The 26,170-nt window shown below is 34.8% G+C and overlaps 1 protein-coding gene across 1 annotated transcript in view; it reads left to right on the top strand.

Annotated features, from left to right (window-relative positions):
• The window catches only part of DYNC2H1 (dynein cytoplasmic 2 heavy chain 1), a 386,039-nt gene extending 360,890 nt beyond the window's left edge, over positions 1-25,149 (top strand). Inside the window, exons 86-89 of the mRNA XM_033204903.1 lie at positions 100-209; positions 1,192-1,273; positions 13,804-13,920; positions 24,607-25,149. Coding sequence (XP_033060794.1) covers positions 100-209; positions 1,192-1,273; positions 13,804-13,920; positions 24,607-24,765 — 468 coding nt within the window. The 3' untranslated portion in view covers positions 24,766-25,149. The remainder of the gene's footprint in view (positions 1-99; positions 210-1,191; positions 1,274-13,803; positions 13,921-24,606) is intronic.
• Positions 25,150-26,170: the final 1,021 nt, after the last annotated feature.

Consider the following 26,170-nt stretch of genomic DNA (forward strand, 5'->3'; position numbering starts at 1 on the left):
GAAACTGAATAACTTTCTCATTGAAAATGACTTAAGTCTTTAATTGACTTATCTTTTAAGTGTGTGTGTATTTATGTGTTTATATTTCCCCCCCTCTAGAACTGGGTAGATAAAGCTGAAAAACAGGCTCTTCTCTCTGAAACGCTTGACCTATCAGAACTTTTCCATCCAGACACATTTCTTAATGCACTTCGCCAGGAAACTGCAAGGTAATTAAAATGAAATACTTTATTTGTCCCTGAGGGTAATTAATTTTGCTTTATTGACTTCCTATTACACTGCCCTTGATTGTCAAGAAATAAATTTATGATTGAAACACAGACAGTTCTGTTATTTTCTTATACTCTACTTTAAATCATACAGTTAACCTTTAGCTTAAAAAAGTATTGCTTTTAATGATGTGTTTTATTTGAATTTAAAAAGATAAAATGTAACTTTTATAATTTTGATTATTTATCTAAACCTTTGCTGTCCACTGTGGTAGCCAGAAGTCACATGGACCTATGTAAATGAATTAAAGTAAGAATCAGATTTAAAATTCAGTTTTTCAGTAACTCTAACCACATTTAAAGTGCTCGGTATCCACCTGGCTTGTGGCTACCATTTTGGACTGCATGAAAATATTTTTATCTTTGCAGAAAATTCTACTGGACAGTGCTGACTTGGCTCCTTGGTGGAGAACAGGACTTGATGATTAAGATCAAGCTCCTTTTCATACCACACTCAGCTTATCATATCATATATAATTTTTAACAAGTTGAAATATAATAAAAGGGACATTGTTAAAAATATCCTCAACAAAATTTAGTTGTTTAGTAACTCTCAGGGATATTTCAGTTTGTATTGCTTCAGGATATTATAAAACATCAAATTTCAGTTCGGCTAATAAACATTTATTGAACACCCATCGTGTGCCTGCATTTGAGGGTAATGGTCAAAACAGGATTTAAAAATGAAAAAAAGAAAGGCCTTATCCTTAAGGAACTTATAGCATCAAAGAGGAGACTGACATATAACAGTTAACTTTGAAAATTTAGTGTGAACTCTAACATATTATGCATAGTTTAATGGTATTATTTACACGTGATACATATTTTAATTTTAAATAAATAGGACTGTATCTTCAGTTACTCTTCATATTTTAATTCCTAAGGATTATTGATTTGTGACGTTGATGCTTTACCTTTACAGGGCAGTGGGTCGTCCTGTGGATAGCCTTAAATTTGTAGCCTCATGGAAAGGTCGACTGCCAGAAGCAAAGCTACAAATCAAGGTACTAGACTAATTTTAGATCTTGGAATCTAAACCTTATCACCACCTGATATAAGAGATTCTGAAATTTTCATCTCAAAGTAACCTATCTGTAGTTTAAGATCAGTAGAGTTAGATTGTATTATCTATGTGAAAAATCAAAATAAGATTTGTCATGAAACAACTTGTAATAGAAAATACAGACTCTTGTTATGCAAACATAAGAATCTTAGGGAGTATTTGAAAGTGTAACTTTTAGCACAAATTTATACAAACTATGCAGTTCTTTTACCTTACCTGTTCTAAAATTGAACCTAATATTTATTGTACAATAAACTACATACAGGTTGAGCATCCAAACATCCCTAATCCAAAATTCTAAAACACCCCCAAATCTGAACCTTTTTGATTTTCAATATGATACCACATATTGTCATATTTTGGTCCACATGGGTGGCCAAGATAGTGTCACCTTTGCCTTCTGATGGCTCAGTGTGTGCAAACTTTGCTTCACGCACAAAATTCTTTAAAATATTATATAAAACTACCTTCAGGGTATTTGTATACAATGTATATGAAACATAAGTGAATTTGGTGTTTCAACTTGGGTCCCATCCCCAAGAGAGTTCATTTGTGTATGTGCAAATAGTCATGCACTGCGTAACGATGTTTCTGTCAATGACAGATTGCACATACCACCGTGGTTCCGTAAGATTATAACAGGGCTGAAAAAGTCATATTGCCTGCTGACATCTTTTGTTCAGTGTAACATTTTAGCACACACATTATTTGTGTGTTTGTAGTGATGCTAGCGTAAACAAATCTGCACTGCCAGTTACATAAAAGTAAAGCACATATAATTATATATAGCACATAATACTTGATAAGGATAACTGCTCATGCTTTATTTACTATATAATACCTTTTATCATTATTTCAGAGTGTACTCCTTCTAATTATATTCTTCAAAAAGTTAACTGTTAGCCTCAGGCAGGTCCTTCAGGAGGTATTCCAGAAGAAGGCATTGTAACCATAGGAGATGACAGCTCCATGCCTGTTACTGCCCCTAAAGACCTTCCAGTGGCATAAGATATGAAGGTGGAAGACTGATAAGAATGATCCTGACCCTGTGGTAGGCCTAGGCTAATGTGTGCGTTTGTGTCTTCATTCTTAACAAAAAAGTTTAAATTGTAAAAATTAAATTTTAAAAAGAAAAAACTTAAAAAAATAATGATATAGAAATATTTTTATACTTTTTGACTCTTGTAAATAACACTTAGCTTAGGACAAACACATTGTACAGATGTGTACAAATTCAAAAGTATAAAGTATTTATGTTTAAAATGCCTGGGCTCAAGTGATCCTCCTGCCTCAGCCTCCCAAAGTGCTAGGATTATAGGCATGAGCTATTGCACTTGACCTGACTATAGTTCTTTAATGCAGTTAACTATATGCAACTAGCTTTTCAGAAATTCCATTCATAGGCCGGGCGCGGTGGCTCAAGCCTGTAATCCCAGCACTTTGGGAGGCTGAGACGGGCGGATCACGAGGTCAGGAGATCGAGACCATCCTGGCGAACACGGTGAAACCCCCATCTCTACTAAAAAAATACAAAAAACTAGCCGGGCGAGGTGGCAGGCGCCTGTAGTCCCAGCTACTCGGGAGGCTGAGGCAGGAGAATGGCATAAACCCGGGAGGCGGAGTTTGCAGTGAGCCAAGATCGCACCACTGCACTCCAGCCTGGGCGACAGAGCGAGACTCTGTCTCAAAAAAAAAAAAAGAAATTCCATTCATATAGTTCTAGTTCTCTGCTCAAAACACTTTTTACTTTATACTTTTAATTTTTTACATGTATTTATGTTTTAAGCTAAGTGCTATTTATAAAAGTCAAAAAGTTAAAAAAATTAAAAATATAAAGTGAAAAGTTACAGTAAGCTAAGATTAATTTATTATTGAAGAAAATTATTTTTAACAAATTTAGTGAAGTGTAAGTGCACAGTGTTTATAAAGTCTACAGTAATATATAATAGTGTCCTAGGCCTTCACATTCATTCACCACTTATTCACTGACTCACCCAGAGCAACTTACATTCTTTCAAGCTCCATTCATGGTAAGTGCCCTAAACAGGTATAGGATTTTTTAAATCTTTATACTCTCTTTACTGTATATTTTCTATACATAGATCTGTTTAGGTCTGTAAACACTTACCATGTGTTCCAGTTGCCTACAGTATTCAGCACAATTACATGCTGTACAGATTTGTTTCCTAGGAGCAATAGGCTATACCATGTAGCCTAGGTATGTAGTAGGCTATACCATCTAGGTTTGCGTAAGTACACTCTCATGTTCACACAGTGATGAAGTCACCTAATGATCCATTTCTCAGGGTGTATTCCCATCATTAAGTGATGCATGACTGTATTTCAAAGTTCAAAAAAAAAAATTCAAAATCAAAAACACTTTGTTCCTGAGCATTTCAGATAAGGGATACTCAACCTGTATAAAGTGTAGTATATAAAAAATTAGTATATAAAAAATCTTGTCCTCAGGGAGCTTATAATTTGTGAGTACATTAGTTAACTGTTTTTTTTTTTTTTTTAAAGCCACCATGATGATCTCTTTTGTAGTACAAATTTTTCTTAGCTCTTTACGTGTTATTGTAAAAATAATAGATTTTAACAGGAAAATCATTCAAACATTAACAAAAATAATTTAAAAGTCTGTGATGGAAACTTTTTCCCCAACAACCCCTACCTTCTTTCATATCACTAGCCTGTCTTCCACTATCATTCCTTGCCATTCCTCTTTCCCATTTCCTTACATAGAATTGCCCTCTTAACATTTTTTTCACTTAAAAACTTTAAGCTGGTCTCAAACTTCTGGGCTCAAGTGATCCACCTGCCTCGGCCTCCCAAAGCGATGAGATTACAGGCTTGAGCCATTGCATTTGGCCTGGCTATAGTTCTTTAATGCAGTTAACTTTATGCAACTAACTTTTCAGAAATTCCATTCATATAGTTGGTTCCCTGCTCAAAAAATTTGTTTTCATATTACTACTGTTTTCTAACATACTATATCATTTATATTTGTTGTCTTATTCTAGTGGAATGTAAGTCCCATGAGAGTAGTAACAATAGCTGTTACATAATAAGCACTCGATCAAACCCTTTCTGAATAGTTGAGGGCCTACAATAGGAGAGGCACTGTAGTAGGTGTTCCTAGCATCGGCTATGAGGGTATAGAGTGCCAGAAATCTGATCATTACCAACAAGCTAGATCTTTCCCTTTTGGCTCTATAGACTGCCATAAAATTCTCACTTAAAGCTGAAGGAGTTAGAAAAGTTTTCTTTCATTTCTTTGCATTTAATTTTGTTGTTTTGTTGAGATGGAGTTTTGCTACATGGCCCAGGGTGAATTTGAACTCCTGGGCTCAAGCAATCCTCCTGCCTCAGCTGCTTGAGTAGCTGGGATTACAGGCACGCACCGCCACACCCAGCTCCTTTACGTTTTATGTTAACCGTAGCCCTTAGTTCATGAGAAATACCTTGGCTATTACCGGTGAGTCATACACTGCTGTCCAATTGTCAGGAGCGGGAAGGAACACGAAACATGTATATTTAGTGTCTGGCAGCTGTGAACCATACATGTAATTATAGCATCATTATTTAATTTAGGGGTATAATAAGCAAGGGAAACCGGTTTTATTGTGTCAAAATGTGTTCATATTTCCCAAAGTATGTTGCCCGTGCTTTCAGAATGGGAATAAAGTCATGGACAACCAGAAAATCCCAAGCTTATATAATTGTTTTGTACACTGGGGCAGTGGGGGGGCAGGGGGTGGGCTGCGCTGACAGTAAAATAAGATTATTAGTATCTAAAAAAGAGCTATGTGACATTTTTAAGCAATTAATGGGGCAGTCTGAGCCTTGGCCATCACAGTTATCAGTAGATTTCAATAATAACTTCATTGACATGTTTATTATGAGGATCTCTGAATATATATGTATAATCTGTGTATATATAATGAATATATATTTTATATATATATATTCAGATTCTATATATGATTAAGATTTATATAGGTAGGAAATATTTGTTTCTTAGAAAACCAAGTATATTTTCATCTAAAGTTCTCTATATCCAGTAAGCGAAATTCTTTTATTTTTCATTTGAGATTCATTAAAAGCTATTTTATTGTTAAAAATTAAAATATTCACTTGTAAATATTTAGTAACATAAATAAGCATGGTATAATGACTAGAAAATAATTGCCATTTTTGTTACCAATGTATTTCCACACATATTTACAGCTTTAATTTTAAAAGCCATCTCTACACATGAGATTTAAGATAATTCGACAGAACTTTTCCTCTCTCTGGTCCATTCATGTGAGCTATAAAAGCACATTTTCTAACTTTCTCACCTGCAGTTTCTAGTAATATTATCAGGGAAGAAGTCTTTGTAAGGCTCTCACTGTTAACACTTCACACAATTAGTAAGTTCATTTGTCCACTGAGGCTCCTTTTAATTATGTTTTTCTTTCTTTTTTGAGACGGAGTCTCACTCTGTTGCCCAGACTGGAGTGCAGTGGACGGATCTCAGCTCACTGCAAGCTCCGCCTCCCGGGTTTACGCCATTCTCCTGCCTCAGCCTCCCAAGTGGCTGGGACTACAGGCGCCCGCCACCTCGCCCGGCTAGTTTTTTGTATTTTTTAGTAGAGACGGGGTTTCACCGTGTTGGCCAGGATGGTCTCGATCTCCTGACCTCGTGATCCGCCCGTCTCAGCCTCCCAAAGTGCTGGGATTACAGGCTTGAGTCACCGCGCCCGGCCTAATTATGTTTTTCAACAAAGGGGATTGTTTCAACAGGAGAACTTTGGATTTGAATTTTACTATCACTATAATTTTATTAGTTTTTTTTTAAATCTCTATCACCACAGACTGAATTAAACAGTGAGGCTGTAGTTCTCCAAAGCAATCAATATCTGAAACCCTCTAGACCTACTTGAGAGAACATACTTACATACTGATTTTCAGTTCCTGAACATGGCCCTCTAAAATTTCTGCCATTATTGATCTATTATGTGTTAAATAGTACTTGAAAACTTGATATGGCAAAATACGTCAATCAAGCTCCTGTTCATCCTACGTGTTACATCTTCCTCCAAGGCCGAGAGAGGATTGCCCTAGCAGCACTTCAAGTGCTCAGTAGCCATATGTGGTATAGTATATACAGTAACCACGCATGACTGCTGGGCACATATGGGTACTATGTTGTAGCTCTGCATGGAACAGTCAGTTCCCTAGGAAAATTTAAACAGCCTGTGGTCTTCAAGGATTTTTTCAATAATGTTTAATACTTTCTATTATTAAACATTTTAAACAAATCCAGAAGAGAGAGTAGTAAAATGAGTCTGCATATTCCAAGGTTTTAAGATTTAGAAACATTCCGCCTTTTTCTGTTTTTATTGTTAAAACACATTTCAGATATTTTATTTTACCCATGGTTCTGAATGGGTTTCTTTAAAAGTATATATTTTCTTAAATATAATGTATTATCACAAATATCAAAATTAAAATTCCTTGGAATCAGTCCAAAACAATATTGACCAGTCTCCAAAAGAACGCTTTCCAATGGTTTGTTCGAATCAGGGAAGAATGAAGTGAGACGTAACATTGCATTTAGTTATGTGCGTTAAGTCTTTTTACATCTAAATCAGGTTCCATCTTTCATTGAATACCACTGTTTGTTACAGGAGTGGGGTCATTTTTCCTGTTGAATGATATGTACATTCCGTATTCATCTGCTTGCTTCCTTATGGGTAGTAAGCTTTTGTTCCTTTGTCTCTCATTCCTTATAAATATAAATTAATTCCAAAGATCTAATTACATTCATTTTTGTGTGTGGAGGGGCAACAAAAACACTTCATAAGTGGCACTGCGTTCTTCATTTTACATTGTATGATGAGGCACACAGGTGTTGTTTTCTTGTTTTTAGTGAGGCTAACATTGATTCATGTGTACAGGCAGTGACAGCCTCATTCCTCATATAACGTGTCTCATCAGTATTTCGTCTAATAGTTTTAACCATTGATGATTACTTGGATAACTAGGGATGCAGACTGAGTCTTCTAATTCTGTTATTCCTTCCACATTTATTAGCTAAAATTCTTCTGCAAAGAGGCTTCAATTAGGTCTACGTAGTTACCTGCATACTATGAAATAACATTTTTTTTGTTGAAAATAAAGAATGCTTAATTTTTTCATTTAAACTGGGAAAATTCATTCTTTCATGAAAAAGATGCTGTTGATACATAGTTTCCAGCAGTGTCCAGTGACATTTTCTCTTTAAGTATTATTGTGAGTTTCTTGTATGTCTAATGTTTCAGTAAATTGCATTTATTATTCTTTTTCATTTGCAGTTGTCTCTGGTCTTTGGCATATATGTGACGCCTCTTAATGTTGACCTGTATATCTTTCTTTTTTTCTTTTTAGAGGGGGTAAACCTTAATAGTGAAGTGTAGCTTCATACACAAAAATGCACAAATCTTCAGAGTACAGTTAATGAATTTTCAGTAAGTGAATAAACCTATGAAACCATCATGAAGATCAGTATTAATATTTTATGGTGATTCTTTCTCAAACATTCTGTTTACAATTAAATGGACCTAACATATAGTACACACCTTATTTTTCTTCCAATATATTGTAAACAACTGAAAACCGCTAAAGATGGCCCAGGGAGATTATGATTCATCCACTCTTATCTAAATGCATACTAATGATAGGTAAAATATACAGAAAGGAACTCACAAACCTTAGCTGGCTTGAAATACAAGGTAAGTATTACATTGTGTCAGAAACAGGACAGAAAATAAAATTATAAGTAGAGCCAAAAATACAGATAGATTGAGCTATAAGTCCAGAATTAGGAAGCAATGAAGTATGGCTTTTTTAGAGTAAAAGGAATTAGTAGTGCTAAATGTTACACAGGACTATAACCAGGCTCGTTGCTTGTTGAATCCAGTTCTGAGGTTAGGCTCTCCATCTCCCCAGTAAAAGGAGACTGAATAAAGCTGTTGCAGGCCTGGCGCGGTGGCTCCCAGCACGTTGGGAGGCCGAGGCAAGTGGATCGCTTGAGCCCAGTAGTTTAAGACCAGCCTGGGCAACATGGAAGAACCCTGTTTCTACTACAAATACAAAAAATTAGCCAGGCCTGGTGGTGCATGGCTGTCATCCCAGCTACTCAAGAGGCTGAAGTGGGAGAATCATCTGAACCCAGGAGATACAGGCTGCAGTGAGCCGTGATCATACCACTATATTCCAGCCTGGTCAATGGGAGTGAGACCCTGCCTCAAATAACTAAACAAACAAACAAAATAAAGCTCTTGCAGAATCACTGATTAAGTTTATGGCATTACAGAAACCTGCAGGCTTAAGAAAGCTGAAAGACAAAGAAATAGCCTGACTTCTTAGATGCTGAATCTCACTGCCTATCCACAAGATCTGCAGTATCCGAACATCGCCAGAACAGAACCCCCAAACTGGCATTATAAATACCGTATGTACATAGATATGGAAGGGACAGTACAGAGGTCTATGGAGGGAAAATACTGCTCAAGATGAACATAGAATCCAAAATCCAAAATAAATGGGAAAAGAAAACTAATCCAAAAAAGAAAACTAACAAAATCATCAGACGAAACAGCTAGTCAATTAGTTTGTTGTTAATTTTATAGAAAAATCTGACAAAAAAGTTAAACTATTTTAGTTTCCTTGAACAGATACATGAAGGAATAACGTTCAGTACAAAATAACAAGAACTTCCGGAGAAGAAACAGGGAGAGATAATACAGTTTTAGTTGAAAGTAATGTCAGAAATGAAAAATGTAGGCTTTAAATGAAAAAATTGATAGACAAAATATACATTAGATATGATTGAAGAAGACATGATAAATTGGTTACGTTAGGAGACACAGACAATAATTTCAGATACTCTATCCTATTTCTAAAAGGATTTCTAGAAGTATAAAACAGAGAATGACAGAGAAGTGAAATTTGAAAAACTAATTCAGGAATTTTCCATAATTGGAGAATGAAGAGTTCTTGGATGAAAAGCATCTGCAAAGTACCAAAAATAATAAACAAAAGTAAATTCAGTTTCACACCCACACCTAATCACACTATAGCAAAGCTAGTCAATATCCACATTAAAGAGGAAAATCTTCAAAGTTACCAGATAAAACATCAGATTTTCTACCAAAATAACCACCATGTTGACAGCAGACTTCTCATTCACAACACTAGATGTCAGAGGACAGTAAAATAATATATTCAAATTGATGAGGAAAAATAATTGTTAAACTTTATTGCCATCTAAAATATTCAATAATGAAAGCAATAAAAAGATACTTCAGGAACCCAAAGACCATCAGAATTCACCACTCACATACAACCTCAATAAAAGCAATATTGAAACATGTACTTCTACAAAAAGCAAAGCCAGAGAAAGTAATGAACACCTAAAACAATAGTGAACCCCAAATTTACAAATAATTTGTGTGAAATTTAACTTAAATTTAAGTAACTTAAATATTGACTGTAAAATGTTCTGTTTAAGCTGAAAATCTAAACAGCAATAATTCAATTAGATATGGTGTGTTAAAATTCATACTGTCTTCAATACTGAATACTTTAAGAATTTATTAGAAAGTTTTACACTTAATTACGCATTTAAAACTAGATGGTAAAACACTAAAATAGATATACAATCCACAGCAGAAAAGGAGAAAAAGTAAACAAAGGTAAAGAGCAAAAAATGTAAAATAATAGAAATAACACCAAATATATGACTATTGTAAGCATGTTAATCCTACCAATTAAGAGATAGAAATTATCAGACTGAGGAAAAAATAAAATCCAGTTAAATGGTACTTAAATGTACTTAATGTATATTTAAGTCATGATCACACAAATAATTTGAGAAGTGGACAAACACATGAAAGAGGAACTTAATGGTGAAAATGTCAGACTTTCCAAAGTCAAATTTTAAAATTTAATGTAATTTCAACCAATATCCCAAAGTGTGTATGTTTTTCTTTTAAATATGTGGTACATGAGTTTGAGTTAGCATTTGCTCAAACTAGCTCAAAACTTAGTGGCTTAGAATACCAATTTATTATTTTCTCACAATTCTGTGGTTTGCCTAGTAGGTCCTTTGCTGATTTACTCAGACCCACTCTGCATCTACATTCAACTAGGTCAGTTAGAAGGGAAGGTCCATGCTGGCCTCATTCACATATATGGCAACTGGTGCTAGCTCAGTCCTTCCCATGCCCTCTCATACTCTAGGTACCTCATACTGAGGTACCTCTGTCCTTCACATGCCTTCTCATACTCTAGTAGACTAGGAGAGCTTCCTTATTTGGTGGTTTCAGTGCAGCATTTCTAGAAGGCAGAGCCTTTTAAAGCCTAGCTTCAGAAGTTGCTTAAAGTCCTTCTACCACATTCTATTGATCAAGGCAATTTAAAAGGCCAGCCCAAGTTCAAGGTGTAGAAAAGAAACTCCACCTCCTGATGGAAGCAGCAGCCAAGCTTACTTGGCAAAGGGGTGTATATTAGGAGAGGAATTTGGGGCCATATTTTGCACTGTGTCATAATATTATTATTGTTATTATTAAGCGATGGCAGTTGAGACAGTATGGTATTGGTTTAGGGAAAGACAGACTAATGAGACACAAAAGAAAGTCCAGAAACAAACTTATGCCAGTACGGAAACTTGACACATGACAAAAGTGGGGTTGGTTACAAATTAGGGTCTTGGAAGGACTATTTGATAAATAATTCTGAAACAATTGCTCACTCATTTAGAAAATGATAAAATTTGATCCATACTTTATATTATAAATAAAAATGGACTCTGAAGGTTTAAAAAGTTACAGAAACAAAACTGTTTGAAAGAGAAGACTTTTAGAAACAAAATACAGGAAAATACTCAGGATTTCTTTAGAAACAAAAGAAGTAATAGTCTTAAAGGAAAAAGCTGATAAATTTGCTACCCTGAAATTAAAAAGATACTACAGAAAGTGAAAACACAGGCCACAGACCAGGAAAAGATACTAGTATCTTGTATAACTGACAAAGGATTAGTACTTAAAACAGATAAAGGACATTTATAGATCATTCTTTTAAAGAAAATGTCCATAGTAAGGAAAAGGTGGAGGTGGGCAAAGGATTTTAATAGGCAACTTACATGAAGAGGAAACCTGAATGGCTAATAAACATAAGGAAAAGTACTTGTTCTTACTAGTAACTAGGAATGAAATTAAGACCAAAATTTGATTCCATTTCATGCTCATCAGATTGGCAAAATTTTTAAGTCTCAACAGACCAAGTATTGGCAAGATTGTGGCATAATGTAAATTCTTATATATGACAAGTAAGAATATAGATTGTTAGAGTTACTTTGGGGAATAATTTGCCAATATTAGGTAAAATTGAGATTGACCACACTCTTCAACCTAGTAATTTAATATATCTAGAGAAATTCATGCAAATGTGTATGAGGAAGTACACAGCATGGTTATTGCAGTGTTTTTTTAAATAATGGCAAGCAGTTGGAAATATTCACAAGGAGAAAAATGGATAAATTGTTGTATATTAACAAAATGAAATATTGTATAGCTGTTGGAAATGAAAGAACAAAATGGATGCACCTTAAAACCAACAATGAAGGAAAAGAGTAGGTTGCATGTTACCCTTTACGTAGACATTGGAAACATGAAAAACAATACTATTTATTGTTCATAGCTACAGATAAAACTAAATTCAGGCCAGAATATTTTTACAACTCTTTAAGAGACCTGTATATCACATTAGTGGTATAGTAGAAAGAGTATTTAAGTATTAAATAATTATATTATCATCCCAGCTCTTTTACTAACAACAGTTACTTATCTTTTTCTTGCAACAGCAACCTTACTGTAAAATTCAAGTAATGAAATCATTCAAAACTATTCGTTAAGGGATTCTCTCCTAGCACCAAAACCATTCCCTGACTCTATGTCACTGAAAATTATCTTAACTCTTCCAACTTAGCATTCCCTTCATTCTAAATTCTATAGTTCTTTCATTTAGTATGTTAAAACTCCAAGGCACTGTGTGTATGTATGTATGTGTATATATCTATATATATAGACAGATTTTTTTTTTTTTGAGGTGGAGTCTTGCTCTGTCACCCAGGCTGGAGTGCAGTGGCACGATCACGATCTCGGCTCACTGCAAGCTCCACCTCCCGGGTTCACGCCATTCTCCTGCCTCAGCCTCTCAAGTAGCTGGGACTACAGGCGCCCGCCACCATGCCCAGCTAATTTTTTGTATTTTTAGTAGAGACGGGTTTTCACCGTGTTAGCCAGGATGGTCTCGATCTCCTGACCTCGTGATCCGCCCGCCTCGGCCTCCCAAAATGCTGGGATTACAGGTGTGAGCCACCGTGCCCAGCCGGCACTGTATATTTTAAGATTGTTTATATTTTGTACCAAGTTCCAATTATGATAATATAGATGTGGCTCTTAAGGCAAAGTGCCAGAAGAGCTATAAATGCCAAATACTGACTCTACATTTGTTGCCTTTAGATAGTCAGGCTAGATTAACTGCAGAAACTAAAAGAATGAAGAGTTTCAAAGAAGAAATATGAAGCTAATAATAACAAAAGAACCATGTTTTCATTTTCAGGATTTCTTACATTTACACTAAGGTCACCTTAAAGACATGAATTCTTCTAATTCTTCTTTAATATCCATATCACATGTCAGTTTTTTTTTTTTTTTTTTGAGACGGAGTCTCGCTCTGTCGCCCAGGCTGGAGTGCAGTGGCCGGATCTCAGCTCACTGCAAGCTCCGCCTCCCGGGTTTATGCCATTCTCCTGCCTCAGCCTCCCGAGTAGCTGGGACTACAGGCGCCCGCCATCTCGCCCGGCTAATTTTTTTGTATTTTTTTTAGTAGAGACGGGGTTTCACCGTGTTCGCCAGGATGGTCTGGATCTCCTGACCTCGTGATCCGCCCGTCTCGGCCTCCCAAAGTGCTGGGATTACAGGCTTGAGCCACCGCGCCCGGCCGAGTTTTTTTCATTACACTTTCTGAACTTTATTCTGTTCCTTAAAAGGTGTCAGAATTCCAGGTTGGGAATACGTTTGCTGTCTAATTATGCTTTTCTCCCTTCCCTTGTGGAGAAAGAATAACTTTTTGGCTTTTGCCACTGTAATTCTATTACACTAATATCAAGACACCTGAGGTTGCATAACTGATGAGATTTATAAGTAATTTAAAAAATATATTTGCTAAAAATGAGAAATCAGTCTAAAAGAAGTTGACGGTGAACACTAGTCCAGGCCTTACCGACTTTATTCTCAAATACAGTACCATAATCTTTGTTTTCATATATTTGGAATCAGTGAACACAATGGAAAGCATTGCTCTTAAGATAGAATAGAGTAACCTCTGACGTTTGAGACTTGAATGCATCTTTTCATGACTTATTTGTTTCCACGGCAGATCAGTGGCTTGTTACTAGAAGGATGTAGTTTTGATGGAAATCAACTTTCTGAAAATCAGCTTGATTCTCCTAGCGTGTCATCAGTGCTCCCTTGTTTTATGGGCTGGATTCCACAGGTAATACATTTTTAACAAGCATAAGTTTTAATAGTATCAGTTCACTCTTAGATTTTATCTTTGGAAGAAGACATTCTTGGCCTGTGTATTTTTGTTTGCTTTCTAATCTCACCTGCATTTGGACAAATTTGCAGTCAAAATATTTTATCCTTTATCATGTTTAAGATGTACAAGACATTTGAAAACTTTGATTTTGATTGAAAAACTTTGGGCTTTGATTTTGTTATAGAAAGAATAACATAGTATTAATTTCTAGAGAGTTTATAGCCTGGTAATAAAAAAGCCTTTAATGATAATAAGAACTACCATGAGTTGCATTCCTGTTTTTTTCAGCAATGTGCACTAGGTACTTTATATGCTTTACCTAAAATCTTCCTCAGAGCAGCCATGCAAGGCAGATATTATTATTCCCACTTTCAAACAGGAAACATGCTCACGTAGGTTAAATGACTTCTCATAGTTAGCTACACAGAGAGTGATAGAATTAAGGTGTTAATAGATATATGGCTTTGTATCACACAATGTCATTTGGCAGCTGATAGGTGGATGAAGAAAACAATCTTGGCCGGGCGCGGTGGCTCAAGCCTGTAATCCCAGCACTTTGGGAGGCCGAGACGGGCGGATCACGAGGTCAGGAGATCGAGACCATCCTGGCTAACACGGTGAAACCCCGTCTCTAATAAAAAATACAAAAAACTAGCCGGGCGAGGTGGCAGGCGCCTGTAGTCCCAGCTACTCGGGAGGCTGAGGCAGGAGAATGGCGTAAACCCGGGAGGCGGAGCTTGCAGTGAGCTGAGATCCCGCCACTGCACTCCAGCCTGGGCGACAGAGCGAGACTCCGTCTCAAAAAAACAAACAAACAAACAAACAAAAAAACAATCTTAAAGACTTATTTAGTTAACTTTTTTCCCTTCAAAACAGTTATTGAAAGAACTTTCAACAGTAGAACTTGGGGTATACATGTCTTTAAAATAGGACATAGTTGTAAATGAAGCACATAACTTTTTCTTACTAAAGTTTAAGAAAGCACATATGACTACATGTGAATAAACTTTAAAGTTCTGATTCTGTATCTAATGATTAACAAAACTATTTCACATATTGTTTACTACAAGAAAAATGAGCTTTCTCATTGGGAAATAATGCGTTGAATTTTCCAGTTATTGTCATTCTCCTTATAAAATAAAAATTAAATGTACCAGAGTATTTACTTAAGGAAAATCTTAAAAAGCGATAGCAATTAGCAACATTGCCAAGAGTTACGAGAGGACCCTCTGACCTAAAAGAGCATATGTGTCTGTCAAAATTCCCTATTTTTCCCCCATATCAGCTTCATTTTCTCTAAAATTAGAGTGACTATGAGATAAAGGAGAGAGAAGAGATTGAAAGAATCATTGTTTACTTCAATCTTGCTGTTAATTCCTATAAGAATTTTCTACAAAAATTTGGTAAATTATGGATGACACATTTTTATCTTAGGTGTGTAAATCAAGTTGAAAGTTATATACAAAAGTTAAGGTTGGAATTTGTCAAGGGTTGTGAATATAACATACAAAATTGTTTAGGATGATAGAGATAAATTCCAATGAATTTAAATTATATAAACTACTAATTCGCTGGAAAATAAAATCCATATTATGATCATGAGGAGGTGGAAAAAAAGTAGGGCAAGTATAAACAGGTTCCCTTGAGGAAAAACCCAAACAATAAAAATAGAGCTTGGAGAGCAACTAAGAATAAATATAGGAGAAAATGACCTGGAGCAATACCCACGTAATTGACCACAAACTGAACATAAATCAGGAATGCAGTGCTGTCATGGACAAAGCCAGTCTGTTACTGGGTTATATGAAAAGTGATGTGACTTTGCAAGACTATGAATTGATAGCTTGGCAATATTTTACTTTGTGTGTTACTTCTCTCCAGTTTTATTTGTCATACTTCTAAAATGTCAGGATTGGAATAAAAAGCTAAAAATAATTTAATTTCAAAAATAGCTCATATAAAGAGAGGTAAAATGAATTGAGCATTTACCCTATAGAATACATGACTAAAAGGTAATGTGAACTTTTTACTCTTTTTCTATAAGATTTTCTTCTGGGCCTTTGCACTTGTACATGACATGAAATAGAAGAATTTGTTAGCGCTTCCCCACCTCCTTTTTCCCCTTCTTTCTTTACAGTGAGCTTCCTCCTTTTGCTATGATCATACTACTTTTCAGAATGTCTCTCCCATATCAGCTAAGAAGGAAAGAACATGAGATCTACTACTAAGTGTTTCAGAACACAAAGTTCTCTAGCATAGCAGACCTACATTGTAGTCCAAGTTCCCAAGCTTATGAATTAGGCGATTTAGGCAAGGTACCTAACTTCACTGAGCCAGTTTCCTCATTTGAAAATGGAGATAATAATGTTTCTGTAAGATCATGTTGAGGATTAAATATGTTTGTGTATGTGTAAAGTACCTAGCACACTGCTTCATACATGGTAAGTCAAGTTTATCCTATTGTCAATATTTTCAACTGTTTATAATGCTATAATGTTTTATCTCATTTCTTATGGTACTTTTTTAGTTTACCAGTACTTTCACTCATTATTAAGTTATTGGTGAGTTTTTATATACCAGATGTTATGCTGAACCCTGGGGTTACAAAGATAAACAGATTTCTCCTGCAGAGTCTTCTGCCAACTGGGGGAGCAAATAAGCAAAGAGACTACTACAGTTCAGAATCATTACAGAGGTTTATATAAAGTACTTTGACAGATGAGGGAGGCTTCAACTCTACCATGTGTGAACAAATGAGGGAAAGTCAGATGATCTCGCTGAGAGAGGTGGCAGCTTCTCTTGAACTGTTACTTGAACTTTAGTAGTAAGAATTTAAGGACAAATTCAAAAAAGATAGGGTAACAAGGCATTCCAGACAGAAGGCGCAGCATATGTAAATCTATGCAGGTAGAAAAGAGCTTAGGCTATTCTGGGAACTGCAAGTGTCGTACATGTGGAGCATATAGTTCATATGGAAGAATGGTGGGGGATGCAGCCAGAAAGGAAGGCCAAGACCAAGTATGATAAGCTGAGTAGCCATGCCAAGGAGTTTAGACCACCATATGGTCAGTAGGAAGCCATCAAGAATTTAGAACAGGGCCAGTCATGGTGGCTCACACCTGTATTCCCAGCATTTTGGGAGGCCAAGGCAGGAGAATCACTTGAGCCCAGGAGTTAGAGCCTGGCTTGGGCAACATAGCAAGACCCCATCTTTATTAAATAAAAAAAAATTTTAAAAAAATTTTTAAAGATTGAGAACAGGGGTATGGTAAGATCAGATTTGTAGTTTTAGAAAATCAGTCTAGCAGTGAGTGGATGTATAGTAGATTGGCACACTGTGAGATACAATTATACCTGAGTCTCATAACAATCCTATGGGTTTGGTACAGCAAATTTTCTATCTTTCTGATGGAAAGACTGAGAATCAGGTAAGTTAAATGATTTATGAGTTCCACAATGGTAGCATTCGTGTTTGGACAATCAAAATGAACATTTATTTGCGCTGATTACATACCAAGCACTATGCAAGGTGTTTCAAATACAAGATATTTAAGCTTTTAAAAAATTTTTGAAATAGGAATTGTAATCTCCATTTTAAAGTAGAAAATGGAGGTTTAAAAGATTATGTAACTTGCGCAAGATCACATAGTTAATAGGTAGGCAACTAAGATTCAAATTCAGGTGTCTCTCTCAAACCTTAGACCTAATATTGAGACACCCTAACAGTATAAATTAAGGTTTGGAAAACCATGGCCTACAGGCCAAATCCAGCCTACTTATTTTTACAGAGCCCATGAACAGTGAATGGTTTTTACTTTTTTTAAAAAAGTTGAAAAATGCAGAAGAAAGTATTTCATGGCATATAAAAGCTTCATTGTCCATAAATGAAGCTTTATTTGGAAAACAGTCGTGCTCATTGTGTACATATTGTCCATGCTGCTTTCAGGCTATAATGGCAGAGTTTAGCAGTTATGTCACAGTCCACATGGCCCACAAATCCTAGAATATTTACTGTCTGGCCTTTTATTAAAAAAATTTGCTGACCCTGTAGAAACTATTAAATTCTCCACCTTCTGCTTTGATTAAGCTTTCTTTTAAGAAAGAAAGGTTTTTTTTGTTTTGTTTTGTTTTTTAAGCAACTATGTCTGTAATAAGTTTCACATAATTTGCAGTGGAAAAATATCAACATGTTAATGCATTTTTAGTAGGAAGGAAGGAACCAGTGTACAATCAATCAAAGGAAGCATCAACATCAATTTATATAAACCAGTAAAAAGATTTCCTTTGCCATTTACTCCTACAGCTGTTTTGTAGCAGAAAGTCCAGTGTTCTTTTATGAGCTTGGATGAAATAATATAATTCAGAACTTTGGTAACTAAACTTTTTAGACCAGAAGGAGGTTATTTTACAAATTATTTTCACAATATTATCTAACACCCAGTATCCCTGAATAGCTTCATTTTAACAGAAACTTGCCCACTAATCCAGTCATTTGCACCTCATTGCTTTGAGTGAGGCTGCACCTCCATTTTTCAAAGAACATTTTAGGTTGCAGAAGATTGAAGAACTTCAACATTGTTTTAGTATGTGGTGATACTTAAAAAGGGGTATCATCAACAAATTCTAAGACTTTTATTGGGGCAGGAGGAGGAAGCTCTATCATTGCCTCTCTTTGAAATGCAGTGTACTTTGTGAATTAACAAGATTGGAATGACAAATTCAAGGAAAAATGAAAATAAATAAAATGCTGGTGAAATATTTTTCTAGTATTTCTGTTTACCATTATCTATGTACTAGGATAATATAACTGACACTCACACTATTCATTCATGAAACAGATTCTTTTTTTTTTTTTTTTGAGACAGAGTCTCACTCTGTCTCCGAGGCTGGAGTGCAGTGACTCCATGATACAGATTCTTAAAGTTATTCCAATTCCAGCTCAATGCAATGTTTTTGGTTAAATTAATATTGGTTCAAATTAAGATACAGCTAGAGGATTTTATCCAGAAAGCATTAGCTTTTTCCAATGCATTTCTTAACATGTTTCCATGTATCATTTCATAATAATTCTCTATGAAAAATGATTCAGTAAACAAACTTAAACATAATATTCCCTCCCTTGGAAAGTCTTATATTAACAGCTCTGAGAAGTCCCAAAGATTACTTACCATACAACCTTCTCATGCACCTATACCCTATGCTCCATCAGGATCTAATATTCCACGCAGTATGATTTGGTCAACAGTGCTTTATAATGAAGACCAGTCTCAGTGATGCGCTTCTGGCATTCCACAGGAAGTCAGTTTGCCTTTGTTCTATCTTCCTGTAAATCATGCTACTTAGAGTTTATCAGTCCCACAGTAACAGTAGTCGTGAGGCAGCCTGAACCCCATGAGGCTGGATCTTCTGATAGGCACCACAATTGACAATTCAGCTTCAGAAAAAAAATTTATTCTCAGAGAAAATAGAACTATAAAATATTTACACAAGCTACTCTGGAAAACAATCATTACTTTATATTTTGTATAGATGTTAAAATATCACATATATCAGAAGATATGTGTTGAAAGCTCTGCCTTGTATACACTCTGGTTTGAAAAATAACAAATATTTGACTAACATTTTGTATGTGATTTTTTTTTTCTTCAAGGACTTTTTATGAAAGTCATGATGTTAACACTATATTATTGAAAAATCAGGAAAATGTATCTTTACCAATATACATTTTAAAACGTAGCTAGACATTCTTAACAGAACAAAGTCAGAGTATTCACTGGTGGCATGCTGTTTTCTGTCCTATTTTGAGATTTTTTTCCCAGAATTGCATCACTAAATTGTGCTACTTGTACATACATTAGAACTCTGGTTTTCTATCATTTCCTCTTCTAAAAAAGAACTGTTCATTGACTTGATTCATAAACATTCAGAAAGCATGTGCTAAAATAAGTTGGACTGTGCATAAACTGATGAAAATGTTTTGTTTTATCTTCATATGTGTTTTGTTATGAAATTTAATTGAAATTGGCCAAATAGCTAATATGAGTAACCTAATAATTTTGTTTTCATTGTTTGGTTTTGCTTTTCCTTGCTTTCTTTGGTTTGCTAACTGATATCTAATACAGTAGTCCCTCTGTATCTGCAGTTTCAGTTACCCACAGTCCGCAAATAAATGAATATAGTACAATAGGTATTTTGAGAGCGAGATCATATTTACATAACTTTATTATTACAGTATATTGTTATAATTATTCTATTTTTATTATTCATGTTAGTATCTTACTATACCTAATTTATAAATTAAACCTTATCCTAGATATGTATGTTTAGGAAGAAACATAGTATATATAGGGTTTGGCACCGTCCACAGTTTCAGGCATCCATTGGGGCCTTGCAATGTATTCCCCACGGATAAGAGGGGACTACTGAGTCACCATTTTGCCTTTGAAAATTGCATTATCTTCTTTCAAATAGTAGTGTATTGCTTGCTATTTGTAGAATGTATGCTTTTAAGTCATTTTGCCCAAGGCATGGGCACATTTTGTCGTGAGACATTCAGGCTTTTCTTGGACACTTTAGGAAAGCAGGAAAATTGCACAAGATGTTTATTCACACAAAACAATTTTTATTTATGAAAAGCTAATTGATTCAAATGAATGTAAAATTTCAAATTTTAGCCTCATTATTGAACAGAGCTAACTGGACTGGTTTGTTTTAATAAGGATATGGTTTATGAAAACATCAGCCCTTTTAGAGTAATCAGTCACAATTTATAGAGTTTGAATTATTGTAATTGCACAAAACTTTGTTTGGAAGAAATAATAATGTGAATTATTTGAAGTCTTCCTAATATATCTCCTTTCTTGCATTAATTGAACACAGGGTGTTTGTTCATAGTTATTAATAAAATTTTAGTTTCATCCAAATACTTCAGCCCAACAATGTCTTATGTTTTGCCTGTTAAACATATTAAAGAGGGAATTGGGTCATAATAATTTAATTCAGTTAAGGAGTATTCAAAGAACTTCTATATACACAAAATACTGTGCTAATATAATAGTGAGAATACCAAAAATACTTGCCCCTGCTTCTACTGTGAGCATTTATTTATTAGAGACTTAAGAGCAAGTGTATTTAACTTTTATTTACCACTTAAGAGATTTTGAGAAGTGACAAAATATCAAGAAGCCACTGTATTGCTTTGCTTTAAAACACTGTAGGTTTTGAAAGAAAGATTTGTACCCTGGCTGTAAGATAAACAAAGCCTACAACTAAAAGGTTTGGAAGAATTTGGAAATATATACAAAAACTAGTAAACTGTTAGTGAATATGCAAAAAATCAACTTTAAGTTGATAATAATCAGCATTATTAAGTTCCTAATTTAAAGAGAAATTTTCTTTACATCAATATATAGAGAAAATCTCCTGACTAGAAAGGAATAACATCGTAAAACATTTCATTGCAATGTTTCTATTTCAGTTTTGATCATAGAAGTAATGGAAAACAGAGCAAACAAAGCAAATATCAGGTGTCAGGAAAAGATAATTTAAGACCTTTCCCAGGATTAAAAATAGGCAATCATAGATTCAGATCACTTCAGTCTAACAAATATGTGATTTTTGTCTGCTCTTTGCCAAAGAATGTAAAGGAATGCTTGCACTAGGCTTTACCTTTTAAGATTGGCTAAGGAGTCATGACAATTACAGTTTTTGATTCCTAAAGCTTTGCCATTTAAGCAGAATTGAACAAGAGGGAAGAGATTAGTTGGTGACTGATAAAAGTTGAAAATTCTCTTTATTCCAAATCCCACTTTTTTTTTTTTTCTGACGTTCAACTAAGGATTTACTCTCTCCATGAATCACTGTTAGGTTAACATATCCCAGAGTAGCATTTTCTTTATTTTGATCTTCTAAAGTATATATTTTCCCAAAACTTATATTCTAGATATTTGATATGTGTATACTTTGTTTCCTAAAGTAAAAATTCAAAGGGGATTATTTTCTCTATTTGTGTATGTACTGAAATGCTTAGCCTTTACAATTCTAGGCACAATATTAGCATATAAAATGCTATTAAATGAATGGCTAAATAACTAACAAGATCATCAGTGCAAACAGATAATTAGAAAAATATAGGACAGATGGCATTTTTATCTCTTTGGGAATGATTCTACCTAGAGAATATGTTTTGTTATATGTAAATCAGGTTAAGATTCAAGAATGTTAGGAATGAATAATTTTTCAGGGGACATACTGATTTATATCAAGGGCTAGAAGAGTCAGAACAGTTGTTGGTGTGTGGGTGTGGGTGTGGGTGGCCGGGGGAGAGGGACAGAGAGAAGAGCAGGATTGGAAAAGATAATATAAAGTTCATGTAATGCCCACTTAGGCTTAAAAGTAGAATGTCTTAATTTTCTATGAAAGAAAATTATTTTATTTCTATCATAACACCATTTAAGAGATGTAGTAGCTGCCAAAAAGCTGATTTTTTTTTCTAGTCAATTGGAGAATTAGTAGGGAATAAGGAAACGGCAGTCCAAATAATTAGAGATCTGTGGATAAATAATACTTATATCTGGAGCTCTTATGCCATCTGATTCTTTCCACATCCTGTGAGGTGCGCAAGTGTCATTTGTCTTTCTATAATAGGGAAACTGATGTTCGGAGAGTAACCTCTACAGGGTCAGGAGCTCCTAGACAAGTACTCCAGAGCCTGAAAATAATTTATTTCCATAAATGCTATTGTGTTCTATTTTGAAAAGTAACAGAATAAGAGACATTAGCTGCTAACATTCATATACTAGAGTGTTTTGTCAACTGTAATATCTGTGACAACTTTGCCACTTCCTAACTAGGTCACCATGGGTAAATTATCTGTGGGCTTCTCATCTGTCACTTTTGTAATATTTTAAAATGGGTCTAGCTTGCCTCTGAAGTTCCATTCCAACTCTGCAAAGTAATAATTAATTGAATAAAATCATATAAATTCAGTAAAAATGCTAATCCTAAATTTGAAATGGAAATACAGTTATGAACTCATGATGTTTTTCTTTTAAAAATACATGATTTCTAAGCTCCAGTCACTAAAACATCCTAGAATTAAAATGATCAATGGGTCGGATGCGGTGGCTCACGCCTGTAATCCCAGCACTTTGGGAGGCCGAGGCAGGCGGATCACAAGGTCTGGAGATCGAGACCATCCTGGCTAACAGTGAAACCCTGTCTCTACTAAAAATACAAAAAATTAGCCAGACGTGGTGGCAGGCGCCTGTAGTACCAGCTACTCGAGAGGCTGAGGCAGGAGAATGGCAGGAACCCGGGAGGCGGAGCTTGCAGTGAGCCGAGATTGTGCCACTGCACTCCAGCCTGGGTGACAGCAAGACTCCCTCTCAAAAAAAAAAAAAAAGATCAATTATTCCTAACACCGAAATTATGGTCTCTAATACCGTTTCTCTTGAAAGAAACTAGGAATCATCAGATTAATGACTAATTTCTAAGGCAGGAAATATAAAAGATGAGCTTGTATAATAATACTTGTCATACTAGAAAGGCAATGAAACTATTGAAGAGACAACTGGGGACGTAGCAAAACCCAGGAGCCAACTTAAAAAGTTCCCCCTGAGCAAAGACTGACAGTTTGAACACCAGTGCAATAGCGATTGCATTGCATTTAAAGCACATCACATACGTTTAAATCCACCAGTTCATAATGCTATTTTTTAAAAAGAAGTGGTGGTCATTGATCACCCTTGGAGTATGCTAGGAAGCATTCATTGTTTTGAAAACACATAAAGAGAAATAAGCATTTATCCAGTTTTTCCTATATGAACTGCACCTCATGGTAATAAAAAAAAATTGATAAGTGGAGGTTTCTCTTTATAGATATATTCCTGCTTGGAAGAAGGAAAGATAGATTACCCCTTGTGTAATCTTGAATGAAAAATGATTATGAATGGCCTCTAATAGCCAAAAAAGAGAAATAACCTGACATATGCTGCTTGATGGAAACATCTAGTACCACCTATGCAGTATTTTCCAAACATTGAGTCTGAGCTCACCTATGGATCCAGTTTATAGGAATACAAGGAACAGACAGACTGACGTGATACCATGGGAATGTAATCCAAAAAAGAATGTGGGCAACTATTTGGTATAGTTTCTTCTGCAAACAAATTGCTAGGAAAAGAGGAGGAAAACTTACAAATTTAGGAGACTTAAGAGACTTTTCAACAAACTGCAAAGCATAGTTTTTATTTAAATTATGCTTCTAACAGAAAAACTCTTTGAACAGGAGATAATGAGATAACGGATGTGTGATGGTATTAAGGAATTATTGGTTATTTTCTACTGCGTGATAATACATCGTTATATTTATAGAGATATATATGTAAATATTTATAGGTGAAATTTTGTAATTGTAAGGTGCTATTCAAAATACTCCAATATTGGGCTAGGGAGAGGTTGTAAATGAAGCACAATAGGCCATGCGTTTCATTTTGTTGCAGGGGGAATGATAGGGGCTTATCATATTAATCTTTATTTGAAACATTTCATAATATTGATATGTTTGTTTCCTTGGTTATCTAATAATCTGTTTCCAAATAGTGTATTGCTGTATTTTAAAACAAGTTATTTTTTAAATAGGATGCATGTGGTCCATATTCCCTGGATGAGTGCATCTCTTTGCCTGTTTACACAAGTGCTGAAAGGGATCGTGTGGTTACCAATATTGATGTTCCATGTGGCGGCAACCAAGACCAGTGGATTCAGTGTGGAGCGGCTCTATTCCTAAAAAATCAGTAGAATCTAATGACAACAAAAGCCATCTTCACAAAAGGGAACACTGATTCTTTAAGCTTTAAATCAAACATGTGGTCAGACTACATTTGAAATGTTAGTTCAAAATATTAACATATAGTTACCTTACAGTGTTGATCTCATTGAAATTTTAATGTGTAAAAGCAGCACTGTGCATCTTTTAAAGTAATTAATGGAGTTATTGTTAAAACAGAGTATTCTTTTTGATAACATTAAATATTTCTGTGAGGAACTTCACTTTTCCAGTGGCTCAAAAATTTGTTTTAGGTCAGAGATTTTAAGTGGTATATTAAAGTAATCCATAATAAATATTTTGGCTGTCATTTGTGTCATAATTATTTAATAAAATATAAGAGCGTTCATAATTTTTTCAGTCTTCCCATGACTTTTTACATACTGAAGAATGTATTATAAAGTTATGAATGTATAAAAGTATCAATATGAATATAATTATACTATACTAATTATAATGTACAAATATATAATTGTCATTGTAACTATACACTTACAACTAATATCTTAAGGTAATTCAAATAGGAATAATTCAGGTGACATAATAATGGAGGACAAATTCTGGTTATTAAACATTCAGCTGTTTTGTGTTTTGTTATTGTTTTTTGAGACAGAGTCTCACTCTGTTGTCTAGGATAGAGTGCCGTGGGGCGATCACGGCTCACTGCAGCCTCAACCTCATAGACTCAATCTATCCTCCTGTCTCAGCTTCCTGAGTAACTGGGACTACAGGATGCACCACCATGCCCAGCTAATTACCTTTATTTTTTGTAGAGATGGGGTTTTGCCATGTTTCCCAGGCTGGTCTCAAACTCCTGCACTCAAGCAATCCACCTGCCTTAGCCTCCCAAAGTGCTAGGATTACAAGTGTGAGCCACGACACCTGGCCTGTATTTTTTATAGGAGCTATTATTTTAGCTCTGCAAGATTCCCTGAAATCTAAGGAACGGAAACTACTGTTCAGTTGAGTGATAGACATTTTAGTATCCTATGAAGTTATTTGCAGCTCTATCCTTGCAGCAAATTCTAAGAGCTGAGGCTTATATTTTTGAAAGTTGTTTAAAACGAGTCATTGTTATATACTTAGAGGAGCAACTAAAAATGCAAAACATACTTTTAAAAGAATATATGTAAATATATATTTTAAAGGCATATATTTAAAAATATGTATTTATTCCATGTGTATTCGTCCATGCTTTTCCCTTTCTAGTGATGGTAATGTCAACATCAAGCCCTGAAAAACATATTTTTAAAAGAATATATTTAAATATATATTTAATAAATATATTTTATATTTAATATATTTAATATATATTTAATAAATATATATTAATTATATATTAAATATATGAATTAAAATATATAAATATATGTTTAA

The sequence above is a fragment of the Trachypithecus francoisi genome, unplaced genomic scaffold, assembly GCF_009764315.1.
Source record: "Trachypithecus francoisi isolate TF-2019V2 unplaced genomic scaffold, Tfra_2.0 Lachesis_group8, whole genome shotgun sequence".
NCBI lineage: Eukaryota > Metazoa > Chordata > Mammalia > Primates > Cercopithecidae > Trachypithecus > Trachypithecus francoisi.